At 43.3% G+C, this 22542-nt stretch overlaps 1 protein-coding gene across 5 annotated transcripts in view; it reads right to left on the bottom strand.

Annotated features, from left to right (window-relative positions):
* Positions 1 to 22542, bottom strand: part of LOC117400396 (mitogen-activated protein kinase kinase kinase 3-like) — a 51563-nt gene that overhangs the window by 8978 nt on the left and 20043 nt on the right. For 2 of the 5 annotated variants that reach the window (XM_034000292.3, XM_059023379.1), the window contains exons 2-13: positions 21389 to 21471; positions 17733 to 17842; positions 13942 to 13982; positions 11797 to 11896; positions 11416 to 11529; positions 9670 to 9787; positions 9015 to 9148; positions 6353 to 6414; positions 5844 to 5911; positions 3284 to 3358; positions 2278 to 2454; positions 918 to 1066 (exon numbers count right to left, since the gene is read on the bottom strand). In XM_034000292.3, the coding sequence (XP_033856183.1) occupies positions 918 to 1066; positions 2278 to 2454; positions 3284 to 3358; positions 5844 to 5911; positions 6353 to 6414; positions 9015 to 9148; positions 9670 to 9787; positions 11416 to 11529; positions 11797 to 11896; positions 13942 to 13982; positions 17733 to 17842; positions 21389 to 21407 (1167 nt within the window). In that variant the 5' untranslated portion in view covers positions 21408 to 21471. Of the gene's footprint in view, positions 1 to 917; positions 1067 to 2277; positions 2455 to 3283; positions 3359 to 5843; positions 5912 to 6352; positions 6415 to 9014; positions 9149 to 9669; positions 9788 to 11415; positions 11530 to 11796; positions 11897 to 13941; positions 13983 to 17694; positions 17843 to 21388; positions 21472 to 22542 lie in introns of all 5 variants that reach the window. The other 3 variants (XM_034000294.3, XM_034000293.3, XM_059023381.1) reach the window with 3 other exon arrangements.

Below are 22542 nucleotides of genomic sequence, written 5' to 3'. Positions count from 1 at the left end.
ACGCCAGTCCGCGCTGATCCGGGTTCTCTCAACTTCCTCCTGAACCCCCACTGATAAATCTACCCGTCGAGTGAAAAGACTCTGTTTCTAAGCAATGCAAGTTTTCAACAGATGCTGGCGGTTCTTTCCCATATATACAAGAATGTTAAAGCATGGAGAAACCTGCTCACCCCGGATGTGGATTAAATGTTTTATGCCCACTCGTCACTTGATTGGTCAGTGTTGTGACGTACACACCCACTCGTCACTTGATTGGTCAGTGTTGTGACGTACACACCCACTCGTCACTTGATTGGTCAGTGTTGTGACGTACTTCCACCCATCCCCGCATTGGGAAAGGGTCAGAAAAAACATTAAGTCACAGCTGTATTTGAACTTGTACTGTGATCTACTGTTGTGAATCTCTTGTTTTTAAATATATACATACTAAATAGTTCCTATGATTGTTGGTATCAGCTTCTCAAGCTTCCCAAAAGCAAATTCAAAATAAGACTAAAGCAGCAATAGATAAACCACTGCAGCTCCAGCCAAACGTTTTGCATCACCTACAATTTCAGGATTGAGACGTCATTTAAAAAAAAAAACAACTATATGAACAGCATTTAGATATTATAATTTACATCATTTAAACAAACTACAAAATGATACTGAAAAAGTCTACCAGAAGCCATAATAGTAGTACAGCGTTTGATTTCGAAATGTCACATTTTTTAATTTGTCAGTTTTTCGTTAAAGTATATGGAAAACTACACAGCAGTACGTAATTTAACATGTCAACGTAAACATCAATCGGCAGGTTTCATTCCACTTTAAGAAGCAAAACGTGTTAATTCTATACGGTGATGCTAAATTTTGGCCGTAACTTGCACACAGTGTCCTCCAGGTGTCCTCAGTGAACACCCGGGCCTGCTGCTCACCTTGCTGGTTTCGTGACTCTCAGGGTCAAAGGGCACCTGTTTCACTGCCAGCTCCCTTCCCGTGTCGGCGTCGTAGCAGAGGTACACCTCCCCGAACGCCCCGCGTCCCAGCAGCTTCCCTAACCTCCAGTTCACGGGCGCCTGAGGGGCTGCACAGAGGAGACAGCAGTGAGGGGGGGTGGGGAGTGGGCTTCACAAGAACTACGTCCTTGATCCTTGGGTACAACACACTCAGGAACACTGCCAACTGAGCTTTAAATGATTACGTCGGGTTATCTGACTGCAAAGGAGTGTACAGAAGTGCAGTGGTGAGTCAGTGGGAAGCCCCGCGATGGTGGTATTGCAGATGTGCCATCTGAAACAGCTGCCTGTTCAGCAGAATCCGAGAGTGACATTTAACAAAGCGAGTCAAAGCCCAGGGTTGTAGAGCCAGACAAAGAGTCGTGGATGTGACCTCCACCCCTGTGAACTGCAATGATCTCCTTCTCAAGACATTCAAAACAAAGAGCCGTGTATTCAGGGTTACACTCGACCCTACACTCAATGCAGGCTCCCCTGAGTAATAACATTGACATGACCTTTGCATGAAGGGGAACCTTCCTGGAAATTCCTGCAAGATTACTTTTCTTAATAAATCTATTCTTCATGTTGTTTAGATATCATTTTCTGTTTCAGACATTATATACATGATGTGACTTTTTAAAACTGAGAAGTTTAAAAAACCTTGTGGCCAGGGTCCCTGAATAGCTCGCATGGTGAAAGCACTGCTGTGCGGCGTGCAGGTGAGTCATACAACCAGAGATCGCAAGTTCGAATCCTGGTTACGCGAGGCAGCCGGTCCTCGCTGGGGATTCCGTGGGGGTGCCGCGCTGGCTTTGGCCCTCCCAGGGTTGGGGAGGAGGGATCCGGCTTTCTTCTCTATACCGCTCTGCAGCGACCCCTACAGGCCAGGCGCTTAGTGAGCTTGGGGGAGGAGATTTGCTGGGCTGGTCTTTGTCCTCCAGAGCCCGGTAGTCTGCAGACATTCGCTCTCGAGTTCCTGGGTGTAAAAAGACACCGATTGGGCCGTGGGATCGGAAGACACCCACTGAGCCTCGGGCCCCTGAGCTGTGTGGGGAAGCGCCGCGGTGAAGGAGAATAATAATAATAATAATAATAATAATAATAATAATAATAATAATAATAATTGGAGTTTCTAAATTAAAACAAAACAACAAATAAAATCCCTTGTGGTCTCAACAGAGCTCTCAGAATCATGTCTAACCTTGCAGTACATCTGGTACAGCAGAGTGGAACTGTAAACCTGTCCTGGCCCTAGTGGATGTAAGAATCCAGCTTCAGTAAGGCTCTGCAGACTCACACTTGCAGGGCACAGTCAGGGCGCCGGTCTCCTCTGGGTCCCAGCGCATGTTTCTGAGGTCACTGTACTGGATGCTGGGGGACGTGCTGTCCCCGTTGTAACTGTGTGTCCTGTTGGAGGGGACGAGCTGGAAGAGGTTCTCCTGAGGCATGAAGCTGCGTGGGAATGTCCTTCTCCCTGGGGAGGAGAAACCAGGGAGAGACTCAATGGACACGTTACCAAATCCCATTCCCAGAAATGATAGCTCAGTTCTGAAAGCACCTGAGTCAAGAGATTCCGCTTTTAGAAGTGGCTGAAAAGGGAGGTTTTACAGTGTTGCTCTTCTGTGTTAACCATAAACAAACAGTGTAGCTGCCTTGTATAGGACTCTGGGTGATAGGATTCCTTGTGTGCTAGACAGACTCACCGTCGCTGTAGTCCTTACGATGATAGGAGAGGTGGAACTGTCTTGTGAAGGTTGTATAGGACTGTTCAACTGTGATTCACTGTGTGCTAGATAGACTCACCGTTGCTGTAGTCCTTACGATGATAGGAGAGGTGGAACTGTCTTGTGAAGGTTGTATAGGACTGTTCAACTGTGATTCACTGTGTGCTAGATAGACTCACCGTCGCTGTAGTCCTTACGATGATGGGAGAGGTGGAACTGTCTTGTGAAGGTTGTATAGGACTGTTCAACTGTGATTCACTGTGTGCTAGATAGACTCACCGTCGCTGTAGTCCTTACGATGATGGGAGAGGTGGAACTGTCTTGTGAAGGTTGTATAGGACTGTTCAACTGTGATTCACTGTGTGCTAGATAGACTCACCGTCGCTGTAGTCCTTACGATGATGGGAGAGGTGGAACTGTCTTGTGAAGGTTGTATAGGACTGTTCAACTGTGATTCACTGTGTGCTAGATAGACTCACCGTCGCTGTAGTCCTTACGATGATGGGAGAGGTGGAACTGTCTTGTGAAGGTTGTATAGGACTGTTCAACTGTGATTCACTGTGTGCTAGATAGACTCACCGTCGCTGTAGTCCTTACGATGATGGGAGAGGTGGAACTGTCTTGGAAAGGTCCCGCCTTTGCCATATCGACAGCCTGGAAACAGATGAGAAGTGAGTCAAAGCACATCTCTAACAAGCAGGTCAGTGATGATAACGAGAAGCAGAGTCAAAGCACATCTCTAACAAGCAGGTCAGTGATGATAACGAGAAGCAGAGTCAAAGCACATCTCTAACAAGCAGGTCAGTGATGATAACGAGAAGCAGAGTCAAAGCACATCTATAACAAGCAGGTCAGTGATGGTAACAACAGAGCTATGAGTAGCATGAAAACGTAAATCATGACCTACACTTCCCATATGCACAGACACTCTCAGGAACTTGTGTTAACCCCTTCAGGCACACAAGGGATTGTGCCATTGATCAAATGGTTTCTTCTTAAAATACATTTGAGAGTGACTCAGGTATCACGAGGAGGAAATGTGACAGTTTGGACGACCAGATCCAACCTGTCAGTACATTTTAAACCCTGTTTCGTGCATCTCAGTGCAAAAATAAGAAAATTAGCAGAATTCTTTTTGGGACACAGATGTCTGTTGTATCTTAAAGGATACAGAATATACAAAAAAAGTGTGCACTAAGCCTGTTTAGACCACTATGTTAACATGCATGTATGTTTGCTCTTCGTCTACAACTATGGACAAAAGTGTTGCATCACCCTATAGAATTAACTCATTTTGCTTCATAAAGTCGAATGAACCCTGCTGAATAATGTTACTTTAACATATTGAATTACACACTGCTTTGTACTTTCCCATGTACTTAACAAAAAAATAATGTATAATGTGATATCTTGTAACAATTGTAAGTCGCCCTGGATAAGGGCGTCTGCTAAGAAATAAATAATAATAATAATAATAATAATACTATTATGGCTTCCGGTAGACTTTTGCGATACCATTTTGGAGTTTCTAAGATCTAAATTATGTTCATATGGTTTTGTTTTTTTTAATTATGTCTCAATCCTAAAATCTTCCCATCGCTGTCCAGCCTTTACTGTAAAGAAGCCAGCAGGATGACGCAAGCGGCAGCATGAATGGTCAGGGGGCCCGCTGAGACTGGAAGCAGCTGCTCTGTACGACGGGAGGCCTCATTCTGATGAAGTCGTTTCCAAGGGAGATTGAGTTATTTACTTTTATTTAGAAGAAAATTGAAATAAACCCTAGAATTTTCATGAAGTGTAGAGAGAAAGCTGTTAACATCTGCTGTCCTGGGGAGAACTCAAACAAGCATCACCTCTCTGAAACAGAACAGGGAATGCGGTTTTGTTTGAATTAGTGATAATTATCATCCATTCATTGAAAATGGAAAATCTGAAAACAAATCAAATCGTAAAGAAAAAAAATCAGATCAAAACTGTACAGAATACAGTGCTTTGTTGTTCTAAAATCAAAGCGAAATAAAACACTTCAATGAATAAAGTGTGTGCAATAGAGCAGAGTGCACATGTATCCGAACACCTCAAGACATGTCACTGATCTCCTTTATACACCTGCCCGCATGAAAACCTCAGGGTGAGAAGTTACATTTCCTAAAACTTCTACAAAGTCTCATTATTTTACCATTTGTGGCTATGTATTTTTTTTCTCTTACTATTTTAAATGAATTGCATGTGTGGCCTATTAAATTCATCAATTAAATTAAACAGTCACTAATTTGCCTATTTTGACAATTTTCCAATTTTCATTTCCACTGGTTTGATTTCATATGCACAACAACAGAAGCAATGGGGTGTTCTAATACATGCGCACACTGCTGAACTACAGAAGCAATGGGGTGTTCTAATACATGTGCACACTGCTGAACTACAGAAGCAATGGGGTGTTCTAATACATGCGCACACTGCTGAACTACAGAAGCAATGGGGTGTTCTAATACATGTGCACACTGCTGAACTACAGAAGCAATGGGGTGTTCTAATACATGTGCACACTGCTGAACTACAGAAGCAATGGGGTGTTCTAATACATGCGCACACTGCTGAACTACAGAAGCAATGGGGTGTTCTAATACATGCGCACACTGCTGAACTACAGAAACAACGGGGTGTTCTAATACATGCGCACACTGCTGAACTACAGAAGCAATGGGGTGTTCTAATACATGCGCACACTGCTGAACTACAGAAGCAATGGGGTGTTCTAATACATGCGCACACTGCTGAACTACAGAAGCAATGGGGTGTTCTAATACATGCGCACACTGCTGAACTACAGAAGCAATGGGGTGTTCTAATACATGTGCACACTGCTGAACTACAGAAGCAATGGGGTGTTCTAATACATGAGCACACTGCTGAACTACAGAAACAACGGGGTGTTCTAATACATGTGCTCACTGCTGAACTACAGAAACAACGGGGTGTTCTAAGAGTACTGTATATGTTAAAGTGCTTCATTTATTTATATAATTTTTTAAAAACTACATTTTTGTTTTATTACACATGTAATAATCCCACAGTATGAATCTATCCGCTGCCTTTGTACACCACACTACCACATGGCACACTAAGAATACCCCACCTGTGTACTCACGGCTCTGATTCACACAGTTCCAGTCCCTGTTGGTCTCAGATTGTGAGAATGGAGGGCTGCAGTGAGAAGGCACACAGTCAGTGACACACACAATTAATGCTCACAGATTGTCCAGTATAGAGACAGCACTGTTTCACTCATATTCATTCACTTTCAGGTCTGGTCTGTTGGCTCAGCTTTATTGCACCCCACAGTGTTTCTTAAATCGCTTTATTCACTGAAACTTAAAGACGGGCTTTCAAATGCATTTGTAGAGACTGTTTGGAAATACAAACACACTCCAAACCCTACAAAACGAATAAGGAATATTGTGTAAATAATCTCTACAGGTTTTTAAAGTCTAATCATAAAATATCAAGTAACAGTATATAGGGGCATGCATAAAAACAAATAGAAATGTATATGCTCTTGTTTTTGCTGATATTATCCAGGTAGGAAACATATTTTGTGGAATGAACACAGCCAAGGCTCTAGTAAGCTGTGCTGCAGAGGCTCACCTGTCCAGGGAATGGCAGCTATCTGAGAGGGAGTTGTCAGCCCTGCCAAAGGGATCCAGTATCTGTTGTGGGAATGAAACACAGGGAGCCATGAGCCCCTTACCGAGAAAGAGCCACAGGGAGCCATGAGCCCCTCACCGAGAATGAGCCACAGGGAGCCATGAGCCCCTCACTGAGAATGAGCCACAGGGAGCCATGAGCCACTCACCGAGAATGAGCCACAGGGAGCCATGAGCCACTCACCGAGAATGAGCCACAGGGAGCCATGAGCCACTCGCCGAGAATGAGCCATCTCACCGAGAATGAGCCACAGGGAGCCATGAGCCACTCACCGAGAATGAACCACAGGGAGCCATGAGCCACTCGCCGAGAATGAGCCACAGGGAGCCATGAGCCCCTCACCGAGAATGAGCCACAGGGAGCCATGAGCCACTCACCGAGAATGAGCCACAGGGAGCCATGAGCCACTCACCGAGAATGAGCCACAGGGAGCCATGAGCCACTCACCGAGAATGAGCCACAGGCAGCCATGAGCCACTCACCGAGAATGAGCCACAGGGAGCCATGAGCCACTCACCGAGAATGAGCCACAGGGAGCCATGAGCCACTCACCGAGAATGAACCACAGGGAGCCATGAGCCACTCACCGAGAATGAGCCACAGGGAGCCATGAGCCCCTCACCGAGAATGAGCCACAGGGAGCCATGAGCCCCTCACCGAGAATGAGCCACCTCACCGAGAATGAGCCACAGGGAGCCATGAGCCCCTCACCGAGAATGAGCCACAGGGAGCCATGAGCCACTCACCGAGAATGAGCCACAGGGAGCCATGAGCCACTCACCGAGAATGAGCCACAGGGAGCCATGAGCCACTCACCGAGAATGAGCCACAGGGAGCCATGAGCCCCTCACCGAGAATGAGCCACAGGGAGCCATGAGCCCCTCACCGAGAATGAGCCACAGGGAGCCATGAGCCACTCACCGAGAATGAGCCACAGGGAGCCATGAGCCACTCACCGAGAATGAGCCACAGGGAGCCATGAGCCACTCACCGAGAATGAGCCACAGGCAGCCATGAGCCACTCACCGAGAATGAGCCACAGGGAGCCATGAGCCACTCACCGAGAATGAGCCACAGGGAGCCATGAGCCACTCACCGAGAATGAACCACAGGGAGCCATGAGCCACTCACCGAGAATGAGCCACAGGGAGCCATGAGCCCCTCACCGAGAATGAGCCACAGGGAGCCATGAGCCACTCACCGAGAATGAGCCACAGGGAGCCATGAGCCCCTCACCGAGAATGAGCCACAGGGAGCCATGAGCCCCTCACCGAGAATGAGCCACAGGGAGCCATGAGCCACTCACCGAGAATGAGCCACAGGGAGCCATGAGCCACTCACCGAGAATGAGCCACAGGGAGCCATGAGCCACTCACCGAGAATGAGCCACAGGGAGCCATGAGCCCCTCACTGAGAATGGCAGTGTTTCCCTGGAGCAGATAGCTGTACATGCCCTTTCATTACGTCCTTCCATTTATTTTACCCAGCAGGTCCGGGTCACTTCCTGTTCTTCAATTCCATTTCCTTTTTTAAAATCCATTCCCATTCCCTTTTAATCAACCCCCACACTGATCAACATTGCAATGAGCAGCATTCTGTTACAATGAGCTTCTGACAGTGGCAACACCTTCCTGAAATTGAGGTCACTGTTAGTCAGTTAAACTGGCTCCAATGAAAGCATGTGAACAATCATGACAATTATTAATGTCTCTAAAATCTCAATTCCAATTCCAGAAAAGGAATTGACCCCAACCCTGACTGATGCAAATCATTCTATTAATCTACAATATCCCTCACTGTCTCCAACTGCCTTTTCAATTCATTTAGTTAGGAATTTATTAGGAATTTAGTAATTCCTAATACCCAATGACTTCGGTTTCCTCCTTTCAGAAAGTCACACAAGTCTAGTACAGAACTGGTGACATCACATCGCAGCCCAATAAAAAAATTGATTTAAAAAAGGAATCTTTTGGGCTCCCGAGTGGCGCATCCAGTAAAAGCACTCGCGTAGAGTGCTGGATGCGCTCTATAGTCTGGACGTCGCTGGTTCGAGTCCAGGCTATCCCTTTACCGACCGAAGACGGCAGCTCCCAGGGGGCAGTGCTCAATTGGCCGAGCGCCGCCCAGGGGGAGAGAGGGTTCGGTCGGCCAGGGTGTCCTCGGCTCACCACTCACCAGCAACCCCTGTGGTCTGGCTGGGTGCCTGCGGGGTTGCCGGTAAGCTGCCCAGAGCTGCGTTGTCCTCCAACGCTGTAGCTCTGGGTGGCTGCATGGTGAGTCTGCAGTGTGTAAAAAAGCGGGCTGCTGACGGCACACGCTTCAAAGGACAGCTGTGTTCGTCGTCACCCCTCCTGAGTCAACGCAGGGGTGGTAGCGGTGAGCTGAGCTCAAAAAAAATAAAATAATAATAATAATAATAATAATAATAATAATAATAACAACAATTGGACACTACTAAATTGGGGAGAAAATAACAAAAAAAAAAAACAACTAATTGGCGACTACTAAATTAAAAAAAAAAAGGAATCTTTTAAATCTATTTTTTTTAATAGCAGTGCTGGTGCTCAGTTACTCTGAGCTGTGGTGCGAGTAGTTTTCTTACGTTCTGGTCCAGGGTCTCGGGAATAAACTCGCCCTCGCTGTGGATGCTGGTGTAGGACCCCTGCCGTGCAATCTGCTGCTGCTCCTCCGGGACACTGCCGGGAGGAGGGGAACTGCGACCTGTGTGCAGAGAACCTGAGCGGCACAGAGCAGAGAGAAGATCAGGAAAGTGCTGAGACCAACTAACACAGAGAGAGAGGGGATCAGGAGAGTGCTGAGACCAACTAACACAGAGAGAGAGGGGATCAGGAGAGTGCTGAGACCAACTAACACAGAGAGAGAGGGGATCAGGAGAGTGCTGAGACCAACTAACACAGAGAGAAGGGATCAGGAGAGTGCTGAGACCAATTAACACAGAGAGAGAGGGGATCAGGAGAGTGCTGAGACCAACTAACACAGAGAGAGAGGGGATCAGGAGAGTGCTGAGACCAACTAACACAGAGAGAGAGGGGATCAGGAGAGTGCCGAGACCAACTAACACAGAGAGAAGGGATCAGGAGAGTGCTGAGACCAATTAACACAGAGAGAGAGGGGATCAGGAAAGTGCAGAGAGCAACTAACACAGAGAGAAGGGATCAGGAGAGTGCCGAGACTGGAGAGAAAAGCAGGGTAATAATAATGGGTCACTGTAAATGTGCCTGGCAGGCCTCCCTCACCTGTGGAGTGTTTGCGGATCCTCTCAGTGCTTTTAAACGGGGAGCCCTTCAGGTCTCCCATGGACTTAGACATCCTCATTTCAGGTGGTTTATCAGCTCGGCTGTTTACCTGTAAATACTAAAGCACAGGGAAGACACACAGGATTGAAACAAGAGCCATGCACAGCACAGAAACAGAGTTGAGACATTACAGGTAACAGCAGATTTTGTTTTGTTTGTTTCTGTTTTGTTTCAATTCTCATTCAAACAATAACATCACTGCAAGTGTTCTTTGTGCGTCAAAGCGCATCACTGGACTTTGTTGTTTTCACCTGTGTTCATCACACACCTGTTTCTACTGCCTCCGATTAAGGATTGCTATGGATTCATCTTCCCTGCCGGTGTGAGCGGCAGCGTGTGTGGCGATCGTGTAAGGACATCGGGAAAGGACACTGGCTGATCTGGGGCTGCTCTGGGATGTTTCGGTGTTGTTATGCATTGTGTTATTTTATTAGTTAATTAGTTGTGTACTTTAAATATTTATAATTTTTAATTTGCTTTTACATGTCTGCTACGTCTTTCCATCTGCCATGTCTCTCCCTATCTGTTTTTTTTTCTATTTTCTTTTTCAATTTAAGAATGTAATTTATATATTGTTATATTTTGTTTCACTTCTGTAAGTCACTTTGGAAACAATAATAATAATAATAATAATAATAATAATAATAATAATAATAATAATAATAATAATAATAATAATGTCAGTTATAGACTCTGTACAGTATACAGCTATGGCTAAAAGTATTGCATCAAACCTCAATATCCCAGTGTACAGCAGCTATTGGACTAAAACCATAAAATACTTCATTTTTATACTTGGAACCCTAAACTGCTCCTGCAGTGCCACTGTCTCCAGCAGTCTCTGTGTGTCATGCAGTATGCTGTACATATTAGTCCTGTTAGTGTGGAGGAGGGGGAAGAGCAGGACTGCAGGACTGTGGGTTTGTGGTGCACTGACTCACAAACAAGAAGGTCCTGGGGAACCAAGAATACCATGGTTTAAAGACAGCATTACCAAGAAGTATCTAACTGGATTATTTCTGAGAAAATACTGTAGAATCTTACAAGGAATTATTAGTTGTGGAGCCCAGCTGAGTCATATCTTACAGCAGTTTCGTATGTATTCACAGCTATTGTCTTTTGAGACAGCACAGTGGAAATAAGGGTAGGGTAAGTGTTTTTCTGGTTGAACTGCTGTGCATCATTGGTTACTTTCCTGTTCCCTTCCGAAACTAAAAGAAAACAGCTCAACTAAGAGAGTGTAAGGGATGCCCTGCAGACAGCTATACCAGGACTCCCAGTGTCTGTAGCAGTCAGTGCTGACACAGCTGTGGAGGGCCCCTCCCTGCAGGCAGCTACACTAGGACTCCCTGTGTCTGTAGCAGTCAATGCTGACGCTCAGCTGTGGAGAGCCCCTCCCTGCAGGCAGCTATACCAGGACTCCCAGTGTCTGTAGCAGTCAATGCTGACGCTCAGCTGTGGAGAGCCCCTCCCTGCAGGCAGCTATACCAGGACTCCCAGTGTCTGTAGCAGTTAGTGCTGGTGCTCAGCTGTGGAGAGCCCCTCCCTGCAGGCAGCTATACCAGGACTCCCAGTGTCTGTAGCAGTTAGTGCTGATGCTCAGCTGTGGAGACCCCTCCCTGCAGGCAGCTATACCAGGACTCTCAGTGTCTGTAGCAGTCAGTGGTTGTTGTCTGGAGGACTCACATGGTTGTTTTTGGGAGTCTTGACTAACACCCTCAGACTCTTCATGGACGGGTGGAGGTCCAAGTACAGCACGGCTTTCTCCAAATCCTCCTGGCAGCGCAAGGGAACGAGGAGCTGGAACACATGCACAAGAGGAGGATTCAGCAAGCAGAGACCAGTACAAAAAACAAAGGGATACATTTTAATAGCTGGCTTTGTTTGTTTTTGTAAAGGATATCCTAATTTAATGTTACAAAATAATAATAATAAGATATTAGAGTAAGAGCCAGTAACCTCCCCTCCATGTCACTCCTATCACAGTCTGCCCCATTGCATCAGGGTGGACCCCAGGACAGAACCCTGCAGTTTCTCTCATGCGTAGCTCAGAATCTCAAACGCTACCTCATTGTTCGGGTAATACAAGTCCATCTGCTCTCCAAAGGCATCAGTCACCTTCTTAAGTAACTCTTTGAATTTCAGTGGCCTTCGAAACTGAATGATCCTGGGGAGAAAACAACAACAAACTATAAAAGTGAAAACACATGTTCAGATAATCAGATCATATGTAATGTTGTAATGTTTTTGCAAAGGGTCGAGATTTGAGTTGTGATACAATACGGCCAATAGAATAATGATGATTTCTCCCAGAATCAGACACACAGTAAGAGCAGGGTATTTACAGTAAGAGCAGGGTAGCAGGGTATTTACAGAAAGAGCAGGGTATTTGCAGGAAGAGCAGGGTATTTGCAGGAAGAGCAGGGCAGCAGGGTATTTACAGTAAGAGCAGGATATTTACAGGAAGAGCAAGGTAGCAGGGTATTTACAGAAAGAGCAGGGTATTTATAGTAAGAGCAGGGTATTTACAGGAAGAGCAGGGTAGCAGGGTATTTACAGTAAGGGCAGGGTATTTACAGTAAGAGCAGGGTATTTACAGGAAGAGCAGGGTATTTACAGTAAGGGCAGGGTAGCAGGGTATTTACAGTAAGAGCAGGGTAGCAGGGTATTTACAGTAAGGGCAGGGTATTTACAGGAAGAGCAGGGTATTTACAGGAAGGGCAGGGTATTTACAGCAAAAGCAGGGTAGCAATTTACAGTAAGAGCAGGGTATTTACAGTAAGAGCAGGGTAGCAGGGTATTTACAGTAAGGGCAGGGTATTTACAGTAAGGGCAGGGTATTTACAGTAAGAGCAGGGTATTTACAGTAAGAGCAGGGTATTAGCAGGGTAATTACAGTAAGGGCAGGGTATTTACAGTAAGGGCAGGGTACAGTAAGAGCAGGGTATTTACAGTAAGAGCAGGGTATTTACAGTAAGAGCAGGGTATTTACAGTAAGGGCAGCAGGGTATTTACAGGAAGAGCAGGGTATTTACAGGAAGAGGGGGGATTCTGTGTAGGTCCTGTGCAGGACAAGGGCAATGCTGTGGACACTGGGCTTTTTAAAACAGGTCCCTGGAGATAACATGAGACAATTTCATGAAAGTAAACTAATATTAGGTGTATTCGTTTGGTGCATATAAAACCCCAGGGGTCTGTTCTAATGGTCTAAAGAGTTGAAACAGTGTCATTTGAAAGTGTCAGTGTGCCTATATTTATAATGACATGTAACTTTGCTCCATTCACTTTCACCTGATTTGTATTGTTTTCAGTTAATAAGGTGGATCAATGAATCCCCCTGGTGGATATCTGATTGAAATGTGATTAGTAATATTGGATTTGGTTGAGATTCATTTATTTTGCACAGGAAAGGGGAAAAAAAGTCCCCACCTCTGCACAGATTTTTGGCACACGTGTGCTGTGGGATTTTAAAGGATGTTTTCAAATGCTAGGAGTTTCCTTCCTCACCCAGCCTGACTGCAATAATGAGGTGGCTCTCTTTTTAAAATGCCAGCGATATCATCTGAGGTTTAGTAAAGTGAACCAATGTAGCCTTGCACATGAATCAGATTGCCTGATGACAAATCACAGATCCATATCATGATATACAGCGAAATCCAGTTTGATTTTAAAAACCTGAATGCACTAAAACAAAAACCCTAAATGAAACTCCATAACTCTGTATCTGAGAATGTCTTCTCCTCTGAATAGGTATAAAAATGTACTGAAAAATAATATTGAAAACTGGTCATTTTAAACAGACCGAATACAATTACTTTGCTTTATCATTTTTACTATGTAAATCAGAAGATTTGAGAACAGTCTTAGTAATATTTGTTAGTTATTTTCCTAATATTAGTAAGAACATCAATACATTCTCACACTCAGAGATGCCAGCTGAGCCCAAGCTGCTCCAGCTTCAGGAAGGACCAACTTGTGACTAGAAAGGGGGGGCAGGTTTGGCAGAAAAGAGCAGGCGATATACTTTTGGCACTAAGTGGTTTTCTTCCCTGTTTTATCTTCTTTTTTTATGACAAACAATAACTCAGCTTAGTGCTCCCTTATCTGACACTTTAAACAAGGAAATCCTCCCCTGATTGACCAGCTGAAACTGAAGTGTACAGCCCTCAATGCCCAGCTCCCATCATGCAGAGCTAATGTCATGTGGCTCACCTTTTCTCCCCCTCGTGCTCCAGTTTGATTCGGACATCCTGCTGAAAAGGGAGATTGAAGCGTACATGCTGAGTAATGCTGCCATGGCTGGTGTGATTACTGTGTCTATGAAATATTGAAAACTAAAAGGAGGCTGTACAGTTCATAAAACATTAACAAAAAAACAAACAACAAAAAAATGGATTTCCAGGAAGCAGTTTGTGGACCTTACACTTCCACAGGAGGTGTTAAATCATGAAGGGGCACATCATAGCTGACGTTTGAGTCTTTCGTTTGGGGAGGCTATTCCACACTTTCCCCCCTGCATTTATTGAACCCAACGATGTACACACACACACTGTATATATATATATATATATATATATATATATATATATATATAAGACTTGAACCTGTTCTGCAGACCTACAGTACCAACACCAATTTGGAACACCATGTCCATCACTTCACACCAATTAAAATCAATTATTAATACTGTCTATTAAGCTTCTAAACAACAGCTTCGTACTTATAATCAAGGGGCATTCAACGTACTTCATAAGGTATATTTGAAAAAAAAAAAAAAAATAACTGCACTCTTACTGTAAACTTTTGAATATCTATATGGGGCTCAGATCAGTGGAAAGAATGGACGTTAAACCAGCCAAGCATTGTCTCCTCGAATGACACTGGACCTTGGTGATACTGCAACAGGACCGTCACAGCCTTGTTTACCCGTGCATCCGAAAACTGTCTTTGGTAAGCAAAACCATTCATTTTCATCAGAATATTAAAATATGTTTTCATATTTAGAGTACAGTAAGCAGGCAGATGCGGTTTTCTGCTTTCCTTGCAGACACTTTTTCAGAAGTTCAGAAGACCCCGCTTTCACTGAAAATGAAGTGAAGGACTGGAAAAATCTAAAGAAAAAACTTCAGAAACATTCATAACCTGGCACCACAAACAGTGTTCTGAAAGGTGGCATTTCTTCAAACAGTGGAAGGAAGTATGCTGCCCTAGCGGTCTGACGGTTGCGAGTAGGAAAACGAGAAATATGTTTGTTAGACCTGCTTTGCACGCTTATGGGGAAAAAAAAAAAAAAAAAATCGATCTTATTCTCTCACAAATATTTCTTGTGAAGGTTTGGGCAAGTTATTTTAGGGAGGCTTAGCCTCCCCAAGCCTCTTTTATATGCCGCCTATGGGGCACACATTCACTGTATAAATAAACCACCTGATTTATCAAATATCCTCAGTAATATCAACAGGTTAGAATGCACACACACATTTGGAATGACTTTCAACAGACTTTCTTCTTGAGGTGATTCACAAACACACATAGCATGCAAACAACCCCATACATGAATAAATACATATATACTGTACTGCACAATAACATACAGCAGTGTGCGCATGTATTAGAACACCCCATTGCTTCTGTAGTTCAGCAGTGTGCACATGTATTAGAACACCCCATTGCTTCTGTAGTTCAGCAGTGTGCGCATGTATTAGAACACCCCATTGCTTCTGTAGTTCAGCAGTGTGCGCATGTATTAGAACACCCCATTGCTTCTGTAGTTCAGCAGTGTGCACATGTATTAGAACACCCCATTGCTTCTGTAGTTCAGCAGTGTGCACATGTATTAGAACACCCCATTGCTTCTGTAGTTCAGCAGTGTGCACATGTATTAGAACACCCCATTGCTTCTGTAGTTTTGATTTGTTGTGCATATGAAATCAAACCACTGGAACTGAAAATCTTGGAAAATTGTCAAACTAGGCAAATTAGTGATTGTTTAATTTAACTGATGAATTTAATAGGCCATGCATGCAATTCATTTAAAATAGTAAGAGAAAAAGAATACATAGCCACCAATGGTAAAATAATGAGACTTTTTAGAAGTTGTTTAAGATGCCTAATTAAAGCACAAAGTGGTCTAGCATTTTCACACATCAGTACCTACTGTTTCTGTATCATGGATTACTGAGCAAAAGTGTAAATTCTCACCCCCAGAGGTTTTCATGCAGGTGGTATATAAAGGATATAAAGGATAATCCTCAGGTGTTCTAATAAATATGCACACTCCTGCATGCCTGTAGCACTGCACACAGACAATCCCACACCAACACACACACACACTGTACATTCATGCAGACGTGACTTGAGCACTTCATAGCCACACATATTCATCTTTCAACTGAAGCGCACCTAACTGCATTTCCTCTGAATGCCCTGGTAAACCGAGGCATTCGAGAAATTCCCCTCACAATTAGCATTCCATTGTATCCTACAGGGTACAATAAATGGACTGGAGAAATATTTGTACCGTAGCCTAATGATGGGAGTATTTAGGCAGCAGCTGACAGAGAGACCTTGAACTTGAGGCGGGTCCTTCACACTCGTCCAATCAAATACCTTCATATGTCACATGACTGGTGCTATAACAATTCTGTCTGCACTTAGACTCAGAAATGTCAAATATATTGGACACTGGGCAGCAAAGGGTTAATAAAAATAAGACCAAACCCAACCACTGAATATTTAACACATCACGCTGAAACTGTAATTCATGCAGCAGTCACTGATCGTGCCCATAAGCCTAAAAAACCAAGAGCCTCGGCTCAGAACAGAAAACGCATCAGCATTTATTAAAACTCAATTCTGTTCTGTTAAGTGCTCAGGAATGTCAGGAGGCAGTGAACAAGGAAACAAAGCAACCTAAAGAAACGAAAGAAAGTAGCAGCCCAGCTCCTCCAGAGTCAAAGACATGGCTTCCCACACACAGCCCCAATCTATCAGGTGTGAGTCACAACCAGCCCAGCCCTAAAGCGGTCTGCTCTGACAGCTCCACACACCCTGCCCGTTCTTTACAAACAGGTAACAATACAATTTGAGTTACACCCCAGCTATGCATAGCATGTCTGTTAAGACTATAAATAACTAAAATAAATTGCCATTTGGATAAGCGTTTTTACTCTAAATTGTGACATGCATGCGGACGTGGGAATTTCACACATTCGCGGTACGCAAGACAGGCATGTTTCTGTTTCTTATTACGAATATCTGCTCTGGGCATGAGCTGGTCTTCACGCAGCAGACAGGTTAGGCTGGGTTTGGCTCTGTAATTATCAATGCGTTTGTTGATTTACTGTTCTTACAATAATGTGCTGCTTGCTCTGCAGTCTGCAGGAGATGCAGCAGTTGAAAGGAGGAATGAATATTGCAGAGCACCATGTAAGGGAACTTGTGCAAACAACACGCAGGTGAGGCTGAGCAGATACAATCAGGGGCTTTGTCATCCTTACAACAGAACAGACATCAGAGCTCAGAAAGCGGGGAGGTTAGAGAGGCGGTAGGAATGAGCTGCTGATTTCCAGTCAGGGCCACTCCACGTTACAGCACCACCCACAATGCTCAGCGGGTCTCACGGGAGGGGTCTCATCTTGGTTCAATTCTCATTGTTTTTCCTATATATATATTAAATTTCCATGGCTATGTTCAGGGATGGAAAGAAGACTCCCACTGCATAGCAGTTTGATGCATTCCTGATTTTACTATCAGTTTAATAAGACACACCTGAGCTTGTTATCTATACACACCGTGGCTTATCAAGCTTGTCGTAAAACCTGGAATGGGTGAAACTGTTATATTTCCATTCCTGATGTTGATTATAAATTTCAGATGGGGTGGTTTTAGCTGTACCAACCAACGTACCAACATCCCAATCTCAGCTCACCTGCTTGACGGATAGGTAGGTATTCAATCTCAGCTCACCTGCTTGATGGGTAGGTAGGTATTCAATCTCAGCTCACCTGCTTGATGGGTAGGTAGGTATTTCTTTGTTTACTGCCATCCAGCAGTCCCCCAAAGCGGCCCAGGGCAGCCAGATCTTTCATAATGGAATTGAGCGCTGCATCATCGTCTGTAAACAGAATCGAGGTCACAGGAGGTCAGACTCAGCTCTGCAATCACTGCTTCACAGTTTACTGAGGGAAGCAACAATATCACCTTCAATACTGTGATAATAAGCTACACTATGAGATTCAAAGGCAAGGTGACAGGTCTGGAATGTGAATTATGGGACAGTTCTGTGCTGAAACAGTCATTGTACATGGCCTGAAGACACTGTGGCAACGGACACGTCAGCATTCCATTTCATCTACGGCATGAAGTTAAAGTGGTTACATCAAACAAAATACTTTCCTGAATCTTAACACTTTTATTGCAGTTGAAGAAGCAACACATGATTTTGCAAACATGTATTTTCATTTTGAAACAGCTGGCACTACACAACTGAGTAAACCTTTTGAGCCAATGTGCGCAAGTTATTCACATCATTGCCAAGGAGATTCCACACCAGAGTATGCCGGCCGGTTGGAAGCAGTGTGATCACATGACTGTTATAAAGTGCTGCACCTCAGGACTTCATTAGTAACACAATGTTCTGCAGTCACTGTAGCTTCAGGCAGAGGGACGTGAGTTTTGACGTGGTAAAATAATCCCCATCCAGGGCCCTTCTGTCTTCCTAATGCAAGCACTTTTACAATCCATAGCTCAACTCATAATGTCATTTGCAACCAAACATCTGACCGTGATCATCAGATAAGAAATACACTTAGCAGTAGGCTGTGAGTCAGACAAGCAAGACTCAAGAGCTAGCTTTTATTTTCAGCATATTTGTCATATATGGTCTGTATGGTTCATCCACTTCAAATCCATAGCTTTACAATACAGAGTATATGTAAAGACTGAAGCAGCACAGATGCAAATTCTAGTTTAGCACACAGCACAGACGAGGGACTGGATTCTACAGATTGCAGAACTAAAGCAGCGCTACCCTTATTATTTCCTGGTGTGTGTGCTTCACATGCATCACATTGGAAGGTTACATGACTGGGAAGAGGGTTTATTTGCATGTCTTGTAAGAATCTGGCAGCACACTGTACATGACATGATCACTCTGTTGAGCTGATCCACAGCAGCAATGTGTTTCTTTGTACTCAGTCCCTGTAGGACTGTTATCATGAACAGAGATTAGGAGAGAGAGGGAGGAGGAGCAGGAAATGTATCATATACACACTACAGTTCACCTCTCATTGAAATACAGGCGATCTCATCTTCACTATCCTCGGCTCTATTGGCATTGCAATTAACTCTTTGGCTACAAGAGACATACCTTTAGTATGACTAGGGATTTCTTAAAGGGAAATTGTTTCACACCCGTACCAAGGTGCTCCTAAGAAGCGAACACATGGTATTCTTAATTTGCATTCCAAGGGCCTAGAAATACAATAATGTGCTTAAGAACAAGTGGGGGACCCACTGGTAATAAAACCCATACAAACATGATCCTGCAATCTATACTGATAATAAAACCCATACAAACATGATCATGCAATCTATACTGATAATAAAACCCATACAAACATGATCCTGCAATCTATACTGATAATAAAACCCATACAAACATGATCCTGCAATCTATACTGATAATAAAACTCATACAAACATGATCCTGCAATCTATACTGATAATAAAACCCATACAAACATGACCATGCAATCTATACTGATAATAAAACCCATACAAACATGATCCTGCAATCTATACTGATAATAAAACCCATACAAACATGATCCTGCAATCTATACTGATAATAAAACCCATACAAACATGATCCTGCAATCTATACTGATAATAAAACCCATACAAACATGATCCTGAAATCTATACTGATAATAAAACCCATACAAACATGATCCTGCAATCTATACTGATAATAAAACTCATACAAACATGATCCTGCAATCTATACTGATAATAAAACTCATACAAACATGATCCTGCAATCTATACTGATAATAAAACCCATACAAACATGATCCTGCAATCTATACTGATAATAAAACCCATACAAACATGATCCTGCAATCTATACTGATAATAAAACTCATACAAACATGATCCTGCAATCTATACTGATAATAAAACCCATACAAACATGATCCTGAAATCTCTCTGTACTGGTAACAAAACTCACACAAATATGATCACCTTTTTATTATTTTATTTAAAGCTTTAAATCACTTTTATCATCCAAAGCATACATCTACTTAGCTTCTGCATTTCAACTCAAAGCAGCGTGATGTCACGCAAAGCGATAGTATGTTTCAGTAAAGATGTGCAAGGTGTCTGCCAAATAAATAAATACATAATACTAAATAAATACATAATAATAAATAAATACATAATAAATAAATAAATAAATAAATAAATAAATAAATAAATGTGATTTACATTCTTTTTACATTTTAGAATGCTACCAACAGAGAGAGGCATAGCATTAGTTTCCAAACTTTGAAAATACTACATGCCCCCCCATAAAAAAAGGGTTTGTCTTTCTGCTGTGGCGGAGTTTCTTGAGTGTGGCAGCCTGGTTCTCCACAAACCCTGCCTGGCAGCGAGCCTGCTGTCCTGGATACAAAACAAACACAAGAGGCCCTGCGTGGGAGAAACGTGGAGCCGCTGTGACACGCCATTGTTGAATAAAGACATTACATCATACTGCTGCCACATCAGGAATAACAAACCTCAAATCATTCTACAACAATTCATTTAGAAGACTAAACGAAAAGAAGAGTTTTTATTATTAATTCAGTCTGAGTTTCTATCCAGGGTTTTATCGGAAACCAGCACAACTGCATTTTGTTTTGACAAGTTCTTTCTTTCATTCCCTTGGATTTAAAAAAGGAATTGGAATTGAAAAAGAGGAATGGCCCAGCCCTGCTAACAACTTCGAACAGATCCTCAGAGAGATATAATGGGCCACTACATCAAAAGCAGCCTGTACAGTACTACAGTTACACACAGTACTTGGTAATTGGTATTAAAGTATCCTCTCCAGCGCTACTGTAATTGGTATGAAAGTATCCTCTCCAGCGCTACTGTAACTGGTATGAAAGTATCCTCTCCAGCTCTACTGTAACTGGTATGAAAGTATCCTCTCCAGCTCTACTGTAACTGGTATGAAAGTATCCTCTCCAGCGCTACTGTAACTGGTATGAAAGTATCCTCCCCAGCTCTACTGTAACTGGTATGAAAGTATCCTCTCCAGCGCTACTGTAATTGGTATGAAAGTATCCTCTCCAGCTCTACTGTAATTGGTATGAAAGTATCCTCTCCAGCGCTACTGTAACTGGTATGAAAGTATCCTCCCCATCTCTACTGTAATTGGTATGAAAGTATCCTCTCCAGCGCTACTGTAACTGGTATGAAAGTATCCTCTCCAGCTCTACTGTAATTGGTATGAAAGTATCCTCTCCAGTGCTACTGTAACTGGTATGAAAGTATCCTCTCCAGCGCTACTGTAATTGGTATGAAAGTATGCGCTCCCTCTATAGAATCAGTATCCCGACAGCCAGGCCAAGCACAGAGAAACCAGAAAGGTAAGAGGAAATCTGTGTCTTACCCATATTTACGGTCATCATCAGGACCTGTAGCCTCCTTACTTTACAACAGCCAGCGCTTCTCTCCTTCGATTACTTGTTCACCCTGGGAAAGAAAGCAAATGTTTGCTCTTTTACTGTGGTATTTACTTAAGACAACAAGAATGCTGCAAGACATTCATTCATAACTCTACAACACTCAATGGTGTTATACTCACAGACACTTAAACAGAAATTATATGACTGACAGTTTCACGCATTTATGTGTCACCATTAAACCAAGACTAGTGGTCCCCTTGAGTGTCACTATGATCTACATTCACTGAACGTGGAACCAGGACTTACACCCAGGGGGTGTAACGATTCATCACAAATCGATGGGAAACTTTCTTTACATGACGTATCATATCATAATAAAGGGAACTATCGTTTGTATCGGGATAAAAGCCCAAAAGCACAACAACAGACCTCACTACAGTTCTAAAGCTGAATACTCATTGAACTAACACAATAGTCAAGTGTAAAATGAGTGTTTGATTTTATTATGCATCACACAAGTAACTAATCTGGACATCACGTGCATTGTGGTATATCATATCGCGACCTGCGTATCATATCGTCACAAGAGTATATTGTTAGACCCAAATGTCCTTGCAAATATTAATTACATTTGGAATCATGGTTTTAAAGGTATAGCATTAACTCTTTGCTGTCCAGTGTCCAATATATTTGACATTGAGAAAATAGGCATTAAATAGGTATGGGAACATACCCAGGGTAGTAAAGGGTTAATTTACCCAACCAATCAAATGCCAGCGCTTGAATGCAGAAAGGAGCTTGTGAAGAACGTCCATACCAAGATCAAGTTGGATAAGCGGTTCTGCAGTGTTACTTAAAAGTGTGACAGAAGTACATACAGCTCCTGCTGTATATTCACATAAGAACATAAGAAAGTTTACAAACAAGAGGAGTCCATTTGGCCCATCTTGCTCGTTTGGTTGTTTGTAGCTTATTGATCCCAGAATCTCATCAAGCAGCTGCTTGAAGGATCCCAGGGTGTCAGCTTCAACAACATTACTGGGGAGTTGGTTCCAGACCCTCACAATTCTCTGTGTAAAAAAGTGCCTCCTATTTTCTGTTCTGAATGCCCCTTTATCTAATCTCCATTTGTGACCCC

The sequence above is a fragment of the Acipenser ruthenus genome, chromosome 4 (genome assembly GCF_902713425.1).
Source record: "Acipenser ruthenus chromosome 4, fAciRut3.2 maternal haplotype, whole genome shotgun sequence".
NCBI lineage: Eukaryota > Metazoa > Chordata > Actinopteri > Acipenseriformes > Acipenseridae > Acipenser > Acipenser ruthenus.
This window is presented reverse-complemented; position numbering and strand designations above follow the sequence as displayed.